The sequence below is a fragment of the Gymnoscopelus microlampas genome, assembly GCF_963454915.1.
Source record: "Gymnoscopelus microlampas genome assembly, chromosome: 21".
Classification (NCBI taxonomy): Eukaryota; Metazoa; Chordata; class Actinopteri; order Myctophiformes; family Myctophidae; genus Gymnoscopelus; species Gymnoscopelus microlampas.
The window spans coordinates 23,219,391-23,232,538 of record NC_139958.1 but is presented as its reverse complement, the minus strand read 5'-3'; the positions used below and the strand labels follow the sequence as shown (position 1 = coordinate 23,232,538).

The window sequence follows — 13,148 nt, the reverse complement described above, 5'->3', positions numbered from 1 at the left end:
GCATTGCTTCCAAACACTGGTTTGGGATCCATGTTTGGGTCGCGGACCCATATCTATGGGTCTCGAGAATATATTTTAAAAGCAAATATGTTTGCTAAATCTTTTTAAGGATTTTTTAAAAAAAGAAGGAAAATTCAATTCTGAAACTGTTCTAAAGAATTTAAGATTTAAAAAAAAAAGAAACATATTCCATAAATTTGAATAAATAATGGTTAATTTATTTTTGTAGGTTTGGATGCTAGGGAGAACCAGATACATCTTTTGGGTTCCCGCTGTAAAGGTTTAGGAACCCCTACCCTAGAGCTATTTTGGGGACATAATAATCACACTTGTTCATTTTGGCTACAGGACACATCACAGGCTGGTACCTGGCCGGTTGTCTGTGGGGGGCGACAGCAGATCCCTCATCTGTGCATCTTTCAGTCCCTCCACCCACTGAACATCCAGAGTGCGTAGCAGAGGACAGCTAGAAGTGCAGAGAGCGGAGACTGCCACCCAAGAGCACCCTGATAGCAGCAGCATCCTCAGACCTGCAGCAATGGCAAGTTCATACAACATATTGCATATCACGTCACATTAATTGGATACTTTTTATTTATCTTTGTGTTTGTATTTGTTGTTGCTCATGAATACGATACATTTACAATGACCTGAACTTAAGTCCAAGGAAAGCTAAATATTCTGCAAAAGAATCTTAGAATTTCCCTTCAGGGTTCCAACAGAAGATGTGCCCTATTTTTCATTTCCCTGTTTCTAGAGTTTTAGTTAACCTGAGGGCAACAAATAAACAAATATAATATCTATGCTAATGTAATTACAGTCAGTGAATAATCCAGAGAAGAAATGGGAAAAAAATAACAAAGAAAAGCTTCCAAAGGACTCTGGAGTCCCTCGGGAAACAATTATCCATGTAGGGGAAACATACCAAAGCATTCACTAAAACTCCTTGTTCACAATAAAAAAAAAAGCTCTTCAAAGACAACCAATAGCTGAATTCCAATTTTAGCAACAAACACTATCATTCCATACTATATATTGCTCCATCAACATCCATGACATAAATACACAAATTAAGGTTGGTCTTTTTGCAAGGTCATTCTACAGCTAGTTTCATCCATTGTACACCTAGAATCCATTCTCTGTTTAGGCAGTATCAATTAGACCTCCAGTGCAGTAACTAAGTACATTTACGCAACTACTGTATTTCAGTACAATTTCAAGGTACTTTTACTTTACTTGATTATTTCCATTTATTGATACTTTATGCTTCTACTCCACTACATTTCAAAATAAATGTTGTACTTTTTACACCACATTTATTTGACAGATTTAGTTACTTTGCAGATTTAGATTATTAATAATTAATCAAATAATTATTCCCTTTTTTTAAATAGCAAATCTACAACCTCACAGCCACAACGGAAACAAGCCCCAGGGCTTTTTGCATTATCCTTTTAGCCTTATTGTATAACTGTAGCACTGTACTTTTTGCAAACTGTTAATAAAGTATTCAATCAATCAACTCACAAAGCGTTGTGAGATTGTAGATCGGCTATTTTCGAATAGCTTTATAAAAATAGGGTTTAAGTGGTTAATGATCAATATATTATGATTCTGCAATGGACATTCTGCATAATGAGTACTTTTGCTACATTAAGTATATTTTTATGCCAATACTTTTGTACATTTACTGAAGTAAAATTTGGAATGCAGGACTTGGCGGACGCTTCATAAATGTCATCTACTGTACTGTGATTGGTTGGGAGGACGAAGTAAGCTCCATTACCACGGAGATACTCGAGACCACATTCACAGTGGCAGTGACTCAGGTGGTAGAGGGCCGTCTTGGAATCTGAAGGTTCCTGGCTTAACACACTTAAAACCGGGAACGCGTCTGTGTAACCACTTTAACCATTATTTTATACTTTGGCTATTCAAAAATAGCAGATATACAAGCTCAGAAAAATCTTTAAAATTAGTGCAAATCTTTCAATATATATATTTTTAAAGCGAACATTTTTAACTCAAATCTTTGCTTCTGGGGGGTCCCTGGACAACGCATTTTGAGATGGGGGTCCGCAGCCAAATACATATCATTTTGGGGGTTCTTGATATTAAAAGGTTTGCGAACCACTGATCATAGCAACATGTGTTTTTTCAAAAACACTGTTAGGATTTAGAAGACATTTGTAGAATTCCCAGAAGTAAAGATTTGAGTTACAATTGTTCGCTTTAAAAATATGTATTCAAAGATTTGCACAAATGTTCATGATTTTTCATCTACAAGCTCATATGAGCTTGTATATCTGCTATTTTTGAATAGCCAAAGAAAAAGATAATGGTTGAAGTGGTTAAAATCTGAAATGACAGATGCTTTCCCGGTCTTAAGTGTCCTTGAGCAAGACACTTAACCCCTAAATGCTCCCAATGAGCAGGTTTTCCTTCGCCGTCGCTGTGTGTGTGAATGTAATATGCTTTGGAGAACGGCGCTATATAAATGCAACATTTAGCATTGACATCTTGATCTACCCCGACTCCGCTTGCTATATAATTCTTCCTGCATAATTCTAACCCATTCAATCCATCTGTGTCATTTTAGATTTGAGCTATAACCATTATTTTATACTTGAAAAAATAGCAGATATACAAGCTACGAGCTTGTAGATCTGCTATTTTTGAACAATCGTGAACATTTTTGCAAATCTTTGAATATACATATTTTTAAAGCGAACAATTGTAACTCAAATCTTTGCTTCTGGAGGTCCCTGGGACATTTTTTTTTTAATGTTCGCTTTTAAAAATATATATTCAAAGATTTGCACTAATTTCCACAAGCTCATTATGAGCTTGTAGATCTGCTATTTTTGAATAGCCAAAGAAATGTAAAATGACAGAGATGCATTCCTGGATTGAATGGGTTAAAACCAAGTGTTTTTTTCAGCTAACACTGACTGGCAGGCTTTTTTTGTTTACCTGGCAGTCTGTTGATAATCCAGCTAAGTTGTTTCTTGGAGATATTGGTCCAGCTGAGGTCCAATGCTACTGGCTGCCGCCGGATGATTCCACTCAGCATGAGGGGTGTGATGGATTTGCAGCGGTTCAAATCAATATGCTTCCAAAGCCGCTTGTCACAGCACCTGGGGAGTCACACAGGAGCTTATTACTTGTTTATTACTTAGAGCGACTGTATAACCTACAGAGGTCACCTCAAAAGATAAAAAATCATGGAACTTCAAAGTGTTTACAGTTATAGGTCTTCAGTACCTTCAGTGAAACAAAGTCAACAGGGGAGATAATAAAGCTGTTTATGGACAGACCCCTTAAGTCAGATTTATGCTTCGGTGACAAAGTGTTGACGGGGAAAAAAAGACTGAAAAAAAAAAAAAGATGGTTGCAGTCCATTCCGTTTAAATCCATATGCATAAATCAAGCTTTAGGTTTAGAATGTCTAAAGTGGGATTTCATACTGTCCAAGTTGTGCACAAGTGTTGCGTGCCAAAAATAGCCAATCTACAATCTCACAACAAATCACAGTGCGATGCGTTGTGAGCTTGTAATTCTGCAATTTTTGTATGAATCGAGCATAACACTCACCATCTGTTCCAGGTCCTGCAGACACGCATGCAGACACACAGATCCCTCAGAGTTAGGTGACTGAACACCGTCATCCACACTTCCCTACGCATTACATGTGTTTCACCGTCATCTAAGGGCAGCCTGTCAGGTGGGGGGATGATGGGAGGGGGCCGGATCACATGCCTCTCCATCTGAATACACTTTGGTGGCGATCGGCAGGGCGGAGGACGGGGGCATATAGGCGTTATTGGGGGGCTTCTGTTCCAGCCTAGCGGTGAAAACCCACGCGGGGTCCCGTTCACCTCCCGCCCTCTGTGGCGCAACCAATCACCCAGGTCACTGCTTCCGTTGTTGAGTGGCAGCCTTGGCTTCGGCTCCTCCCCCTCATTCGGAGTCTCGGTCTTCGCCGGCCTGTGGTTCTGATTGGCCAGGCCGTCCTCCGTTTTCGGCGGCCGTCTGTTCTGATTGGTCAGGCCCTCCTCGAGTTTAAGGCTCCTCCGGCTCTGATTAGTGGTCGAGTCCTCTGTCTTTAGTGATTTGCGGTTCTGACTGGCTAAAGACTCCTCGCCCTTCAGCGGTCGCCAATTGTCCTCTGTCTTAAATGGCCTGCGGTTCTGATTGGCCACACAGTCCTCTGTCTTTTGGATCTCCTGGTTAAGTTCCTTGCTCAGCTCCTTGCTGAGCTCCTTGTTGGGGAGTCGCCGGCGCTGCTGCCGAGCCTTTAGCTGGCCAGAGGTCTTCTCCTGGGCTTCACCTGCTTCATTGCTGGTGCCAGCTCTGGGAGAGTTGGCGGAACACTGGTCATTTTCTCTAGCAGCTGATGTCCTCAGCAGTGGACTAAGTAGAACCTTGGCTTTCTCTTCAAGACTCCCACCTCTCTCCTTTTTTGATTCTTCCTCCTCTTCATCCTCTTCATCCTCTTCTTGCTCATCTTCATCCTCGGGTTCCTTTTTTCCCTTTAATCGAAGCCTCTCCAGTGAAAATCTGTCCTCTTCTTCGTGATCTTCTCGATCCTCTTCATCGTCACCGTCGTCGTTTTCTTTCTTGATTTGCTGCAGCAATTTGGTAGTTATGGAATCTTCGATTTTTGAGAGCTTCTTCTGTGAGGGGAGGGAACACAATTGTCACATTTCACTTTCAAAAATTTTTCCTTTTGAGCAAGCAGCTTCTTTGAAATGGTTTAACATTTCAATGTAAAATTTACGCTGGTTTATTTAGAATTAGTACGATAATCTGGGAGCAGATTTGACAAGCTTGGAGTCGAATCCACTTGGAGTAAAACTGCTTAAGTAATAACATGCTTGCCTGGGATTATAACGGAGAGTCATACCTTCTTTTTGACAATGACAGGTTCATCATTGGTATCAAATAGTTTCCTCTTCTTCCTAAGTGGGTTGTCTTCAAGCCTGGGCCGAGATAAGGTATCTAGAGACAGCATAGGGGGACGTTTCTTAGGAGGTTCCTCGTCTTTCCTCTTGGGGGTTTCATCGCGTTCTGCTTTTCTTTTCACTAGAGATGTGGTACTCAGAGCCGTGCCCATCGCTGTTGGCATCATGGGAAGCTCAGGCTCCTCTTTGATGTCCCGGTTTAACCGTGGTTCTTTCAATAGCGAGCCCGGAAGATTGGACGCATACTTGAACCCTGGCCCCCTTTTTTGCTTTACGGCCAAAAGGTGAGAAAACAGGAAAAACAACTTTATACTTTAGCTCTTTGCTTTTAAGATTTACTTTATTTATTTAATCTATCTTTTCATGAATCCTCATATTTATATTGTTTCAACAATATTTTTAATGTCGAAGTGACAAAGGAGTATGAAATATCTGAGACTAAGTATAAAAAGTATAAAAACTTTACTTGTGTGCCAGTGTCACACACTGGCGTTATGCAGTAAAAATAGACCATCTACAAGCTCACAACGTGACGCACTGCGATGCGCTGTGAGCTTATAGATCTGCTATTTTTGGAGTGTGAGTAAAGCATCATACAGAATATAATCAAGCATATAGAATAACATTGACGCAGATACTTACTTTCCCTGTTTTTCCTGCATGGTTACACTTTGGACATTCCCAGCAATTTGGAAGCTCATCATTTACAACTCCCCCTGAATCTTTCACCTGAGCGAGACAGAAAAAAGAGACTGGTTAAATGTGTGAAGGAAAACCAACAGTGACAGTACAAAAAGATGTAACTGCCATACAGGAATAGTTGAAATGGAGCAATTAAGACGATGTGTGATGACTAACTTGCCTTAAGGCAGTTAGGATGAACAATCTCATTGCAGATGGAGCACTCCATGAGCATGAGGTTAAACTTCTCCTCTTCATCTTCCACTGTATCCTCCTTCCCTGCCTCACCACAGACTAAACACACAGCTGTGTGGGGCAACACAGGCTGGGGGGGAAAAGAAATCTTTAGCTATCGATAGTAATAATATGGAAGACCATTTACGCCACTACGCCACTAAATGCTGTCACACCAGCCGGCCTGACTTGCTACTGCAGAACTAAACAAAACAAGCAATTCTGATAAATAGTTTTCTATTGACTGCTTCCACTTTCCATTTTCTAGAGTCTATTTGTCGTGCATCAAAACATGAATTAAAACTATGAGCTTCTGGGGTATTGCTGTGTTGTGATGCCGCACCTCATAGAATTCTAACCCCTAGTCTCCACAGTGGTGGGCAGGAACTTTACCCCTGCGTCACCCAAGTGCCTGTCAATAACTAACAATGCAATGATTAATAAAAAGCCATAAGAAAAGTTTAACTCAAAAAAGATTTGAGCGTCCGCTATTCAAAAATAGCAGATGTACAAGCTTACAGTGCGTCACTTTGTGCCATGCTGCGAGCTTGTACAGTACATCCGCTATTTTGGGAAAAAAAATTAAAGATCTTGAAAGTGTGCAAACTACTGATTTAGAAGGCATGTGTAGACTCGGCTCCAGGTCTTAATGGTTTAAAGCAGCATGAGAACACTCTGAGCAGGGAACTCACAGCAATGCACTGCCTCATGATGCAGGATTGTTTCATACGACCGGGCCCTCCAAACTTCTTCATGTCTTTGCAGAAGTGGCACTCTCCACATTCTGTACGCAGGCATGCCTCACACTTCCGGCAGCGTGTGCGTCTTCTCCTAGCACCAGATGTTCCCCGACTAGCTGACAACTTGACAGCTGATGCAGGGGATGCTGCCATCTTAGGTTTGGGCCGGTTGGGTGGCCGAGGCTAAAAGGATACAAGCAGAAAGAATATCTCGTCAAGTCAAGTATCTTGTGGGAAAATAATGTTTTTGTTTTTGTTTTTGTGGTATAAATATTGGTAGTAGTTCTCTAACAGACAAGACATATCAGGTTGATGTAGTGGCAGGCCTAGATCACATTATTGCACTTCGCACATTTGAAACCATCCTCAAACAAAAATGATTTCTACAACCTATATAGATATCTGATGAGGAAACGTAAAATGAAAAATAAATTGAGAAAGATGTCCAAATTTGGCACAAAAGCCCAAACTATATTGTTGTAAGTCGTTTATTGTCACATACAAATCGAATAATAGAATAAGAATAAGACGGGGGGAAATAGTACAATAATAGTAATAGAAAGGTTGAATAAAATAGACATTTTGCTTCATTTTTGTTTCGGACATTAATAACTGAATAGCAACTCAAGCCTGTTTTCTTGTCTTGAGATTTATTAGCCATATTCCTTTGTTATCCTCAAACAATAACTACAGCATTGGTACAGCAGATAATAAGAAAATGCCATTGGCTGAAATGAGCTGTAGAGAAATGTAATTTAGACTAGAGTGACAGAGAGTGCTCAATCACTCTAGTCTATTTCATCCTTCTACACAGCAACATCCTGAGACTTAATTTAACACTGAATAGTCCAGTCGATGCTAAATTACCAATCAGGATTTTACAAAAAGCCAAATAACCCCGGCTTTTTGCTATTCGTGGCAGTAAACGACTCAAAAGTAAAATACCCCAACCAAACACAAAAAAACCTGACACATTCAATTCATTCACATTCAAGACATTCACACCTGCATATACACACAATAAGGGGTGCACACACAATCAAAATGGCAATGTGCAGCAACTCATATTTGCACAACAGCCTGAGCTAAGCGATACCGTAAATAAACTGTCACTGAAGGTGGTCGTCCACCTCAGAATCAGGTTTATCGCCACATTACAGGTTTACAGGCGTTAACAAGTGGGTGAAATTCTTTTTCATACGAGCACCGCCATTTGTAATTGGTTTTCAGGAAAGGGAAGAAGAATAGAGATAGAAAGAAGAGCAAGGAAAACAGGATAGGACAGTACAAGCAGACCACTTTACAATCCATTCAGGTTCTGCCTCAAAGAGAAACGGAATCTTTTTCACTCAGCATGAATCGCTATGACATACAGGGCACATCATCACATGACTGATTTATTACAGAAGAAATAAGATGTGACCTATTTAATAGTACTGGGTAATGAAGAAGACAAGCTTTTTTATCTTCGTAGTCATTGTCCTTGTATTATACATTCTGTTCCTCCTTGCATTCCTGTCCTCCTCACTTTCAGATCCCAACTAGAAAGAGACACACTACAGCACTGTTTCTCAACATCTAGTACGGGGCCCACCAGGGGTCTGTAACCCTGAGAGTGTACAAATCTTATTACTGTATATTTATTTACTTTGGGACCCAATCTCCATTGTACAATTCTCAGTGTTAATTTAACTCAGAGTGTACAAATGGAATCATTTGGGGTCCTGGTGGTCCCTGGACCCCGACGTTGAGAACCAGTGCACCACATGTGATATATCACTACTACATTCAGTAGTGTTTTTAACAAATGCAAAGACATAACGGGCAAAAATGCAGGGAAAATAGCACATCTACAAGTTCATTGCGACACGTTGTGTGCTTGATTGGCTATTTTCGCAGAGGACGTGGTGTAGAGGGGGGGGGGGTGACGGAGTGGGCTAAGGATAGAGCCCTGGGGGACCCTGGTCAATTAAGTACAGTATATAGGATTTAACTGGTTATAATAGCAAATTAGATTCCTGGTTTCAGAATTCAATTGAATGTTTCATCGCAATATTGTCAGTGACACCACAAGTGAGAGAAGAACAGAGATTAGAGGAAATACAGTACAAAAATGAATGTACTGTAAGAGAGCATCGCTTTGGGAAATAAAGATCTCATTTTGTGTGTGTGTGTGTGTGTGTGTGTGTGTGTGTGTGTGTGTGTGTGTGTGTGTGTGTGTGTGTGTGTGTGTGTGTGTGTGTGTGTGTGTGTGTGTGTGTGTGTGTGTGTGTGTGTGTGTGTGTGTGTGTGTGTGTGTGTGTGTGTGTGTGTGTGTGTGGGGTATCATCAGCAGTGCAGATTTTCCTAGCATCAGCAGCATAGCAACAGCCACGTTCCATTCCCTGCCAGAATAGTCTATGACACACAGAGACTTGTAACCAATAAGAACAGTATTAAGATTCTCAAACTAAAAAAGAGAGAAAGCACACTCCAGAGCACATTAGATCAACTCATTGTAATGATAGCCATTAAGCAGAATGACTGGGGAAATCAGACATTCAATCGACAGTATTAGACAGTATTAGGGAGACATTATTTGGAGCAGGGCCTGTGTAATCTCTATTGATCACTTTAACCCTGACGTGACGGCGCCGCTATTTTGGGGTGTTTTAAAAACAAATTGCATAAATTGCCAATGTTCAAGTTAACAACGTGTCGTGGCGCTATTCATTGCACGACAAAGTATACACGGGTTATGTGGTTAAGAATACCATGGTGCCATGTGTTGGTATTCATGACAGGACCTCGCTCTGTGTGAGAAGACAACCGAAAAGGGACCAGATAGTACAATGATCAAATTATTCCAGGTAAAAACTAGCACTGCAGCTAAAGCGATGAGATCTGTCAGCGGTCTCCTTCATATACTAAATGTCTCAAACAACAGGATGTCCCAGTGGCTCACCGAGTACGAGCGCATACCACATACATTAAGGCTAATAAATAAGTCCTGCAGCTGACCTTGGTTTGAATCCAACCCGCCTTTCCTGTCTCCTTGTACACTGTCTTAAAAGTGCTTCTATAATGTGTTTCTTAGTCCTCATGTCTCAATGCTTAATGTTTTGTGTGAAGCACTTTCAATTGCCTTGTTGTTGAAATGTGCTGTGCAAATAAACTTGCCTTGCTTTGGCCTATTAAAATAAAGCAGAAATGAAAGAATAAAATCAAGTCTCAAACGACAAATCACTGTCATAGCTTATGGCCTATTGCATGAGATTATATATCATGTTGTGTGACAACATGATGTTCAGTGTCTTAAGTACCTCTCAAGCAGATGCCACAGGCAACAAACCTCAAGACTGGGACTATACAGACATTTGCAAGGGGGCTCGAGACAGCTGTCAACATTGTCCCCCTAAATCCCCTCCCATCCGCCATGTCTGCCAAGTTCATCTTTTAAGGCAGTGGTTCTCAAAGTGGGGTCCAGGGACTCTCAGGGTTCCAAATTGACCCTTACAAGTCTGTAACTCTGACAGTATACAAATGGAACCAAATGGACCCTAACGGGACTATGGATAAACATTAGCAAGATGGGTTAATGATAACTCTGTTCGGGGAAGTACACTGCCTCTTGTTATCAGCAGACTTAGAACCTGAATGATAGGTTCTACAGTATAAGTGACACATCATTCAGCCCAGCTACCTGCTTTAACCACAGACGATCATGGCTCTCAGCTCACTGTTACGTGGGATGATATCTAAATTCAATGTATGGGCTTGAACAGCGGAGAAAACCAGCGCTAAAAAACCTATGCCCAGCCCACTCCTTTGACAACCAATCCTGATACCATCTCAATATGAGTGACCATCCTAAAATCTTTGCATTGGTTCTGCAGTGCAGTTATTTTTGAAAATGTCTGAATAGTTCCCACCTAGTTTAGCCCCTACAAATGTAGATGTCACAAGACATATCAGTGGGCAGAGAGCTCTGATCATCTGGCTACACAAGACTGCCGGGAAAAAAAAGAAAGAAAAAAAATCAAAATTTGCGAAAATAGCCAAAATAGATCTACAAGCTCACAAGGTGTCGCAATCATGACATGTAAAGGGCTTCAGCCTTTCCCGAAAGGGTTTAAGCCAGAGGGAGGTAGAGATCACTTTAGGGAGAAAAATGTGTGCGGATGAGTGATGACACAATGATGACATTGGTAGAAGTGGCTCACCCTACAGTGAGCTCAAAGAATTTCTTGTAAACCTGGCAGGGATGTCTATCTATCTACTATACTGTATACAGCAATTTTTTATGAAGGTAAATCAAAGTAATAAATAGAGTATAACTGATCAGAAATGGTTCAGCTCAGGAATGTGACTTGTAGCAGATGCTATGGAATGCAGCCTTAAACCACTTCAACCCTATATACTTCATTGACTGGAGTCCCCTACCTTTATTCCCCTCTACATCAAATCTCTTCGCCAAAAGCAGCCGATCTACTAGCTCACAACACGTTGTGTTGTGACGTGCTGTGAGCTTGTAGATCTGCTATTTTTGCAGAATTGTTTTCTGTTCGTCCCAGAATGGGTAAGCTGGTGTTCATATGGTTATGGACAGGCTAATTCATACTTCATATGTCGAATTGACTGTCGTACAACAAAAACAACATATTGATGATGTGAAATTCTATACTGTGTGTATATAGATAAATTAGCCTTTAGGACTCATAGTGTGAGTAACTGACTTAAATGTCCTAAAATGTCTACGTTACTTAGGCACAACCAATACAGAGCACTGGAGTATTAGCCTGAAGATTAATTAAGTTAACACTACTTATGAATATAAGTCACCACAACATCAGTACAACTAGTCTCAAACTTTGACAAGTTTTTTCAATGTACAAAGTGTACGTATGCATGGAGAAAGCTACCCTATTCTAAAAGGTGGTATTCATATTTATGTAACAGTGCAAAGCACAGGCCCTAACATTTGTCTGTGTTGTCCAAGTTCTATAGTTTAATCCAGACCATGGTCCCTTCAGGATTTTAAACATGTTCCTGTAATTGTTCTCACTAAATTGCTGGATGTCAGTCATTTTTTTTTTAAACTGCGAAGCAGTTTTCTGTTCACATTAACTTCTGCAATAATTTGATTTCACTAGAATTATGATTGTAATTATTTGCTTGATGGCAGGGGTCTTGATTATTGTTTATGTACACTTTGACATTTACATTTATACCTGTTAGTAGCCCATTCAACATGCAAATCCCAGGCAGGGGGAATGGAAATGGAAATATTTGTGAGATTTACAAAGAGCCTCAGATGGCTGGAGGATGAAGTGTCAGTCATACATTTATGCTAATAACATTTGCTAATTTACACTAAATTAAATGTACCTGTCATTAGTTGTCGGTTGAGGAACAGCTACATTATCACTAAACAGGTTTTCACTATGTATTAGTGTTCTGAGTAGTTAAGCTTCATGCCATTAGGCTACAGTTGTAAATATTTTGAAGTTCTATTAAAAACCTTTTCATCCATAGTATCCAGAGTGTGGTCTAAAAAATACACACCTGATAAGTTGACACTGAAATCAGTAATTCTAAAAGAGTTCAACTTTAATACCAAACTGAACACAAGCTGCAATGGCATTCTAAAATAACAACTTTCAAATGCATGTGATAATTGCGCCAGGTGCAGATGTATAAATACAAAGTTATCAAATCACAGCTTTTATCAGCAACATGCACATAATCCATTTATATTGCTTTCTATTCCACTGAAGCAAAACAACCTATAAAATCCCTACTGATCAAACTAAAGAGACTGAATAAAGATCAAACTGCACTTTGTTTTATAGTATAGTGTCATGCATACCTTTTATATTTACTAGTTTTACAGTATAAATAAAATAAATCACAGTATGTGTAATGTTAGGCACACGCTCTTGAGATAGTGGTACTGCAGATGTTAGTGCTTCACATTCTAGAATTTAAGACTTATTGAACTGGCACTAAGTTAAACCATTTGCTGCATTTGCATGACCAGCAAAAAGAGAGAACAAGAAAATGTATTGCAGTATCTGTAAAAAGATCAAAATAATTAATTACTCCTCTCCCAACACTTATGTAGCCAATGTGTTCATCTAAGGGGGTGTGGCACAGTAGTACAGTTGCATTATGTGGGAAGACATAAGCTAACCAAACATGTTTTTTCTGTGTAAACCTTATCTTATATCATTAGTCACTAATAGCTTATGCTGTCGTAAAAGCTTTAACAGAATAATATTTCTACATTAAATTTTACAATGACTTCGACTCTCTAATGAACCAATAGTTGAACAGAAGTCTTTCAGAGGAACAGCTTCACTTGTCTCAACAACACAACCAAATAGACAAAACTATTAATCATTCATCTTCCCTCATCTGTATCTACTTGAATCTTCACACATTCTCCTTGTTTGTCTGTCATTTCCCCTCTCTCCTCTGGAACAACCAATAACTGCCCAGAGGACCAGAGATGTTTAAACAACTCCTTGCTGCATTTACCTGCCCAGGC

General features: G+C 40.0%; 1 protein-coding gene across 2 annotated transcripts in view; it reads right to left on the bottom strand.

Moving 5' to 3' along the window:
* kdm2bb (lysine (K)-specific demethylase 2Bb) overlaps positions 1–13,148 on the bottom strand; it is a 38,216-nt gene that overhangs the window by 5,140 nt on the left and 19,928 nt on the right. The window contains exons 13-19 of one of the 2 annotated variants that reach the window (XM_084047820.1): positions 6,572–6,802; positions 5,827–5,970; positions 5,607–5,693; positions 4,907–5,242; positions 3,595–4,676; positions 2,974–3,137; positions 369–530 (exon numbers count right to left, since the gene is read on the bottom strand). In XM_084047820.1, coding sequence (XP_083903946.1) covers positions 369–530; positions 2,974–3,137; positions 3,595–4,676; positions 4,907–5,242; positions 5,607–5,693; positions 5,827–5,970; positions 6,572–6,802 — 2,206 coding nt within the window. The remainder of the gene's footprint in view (positions 1–368; positions 531–2,973; positions 3,138–3,594; positions 4,677–4,906; positions 5,243–5,606; positions 5,694–5,826; positions 5,971–6,571; positions 6,803–13,148) is intronic. The other variant, XM_084047821.1, reaches the window with a different exon arrangement.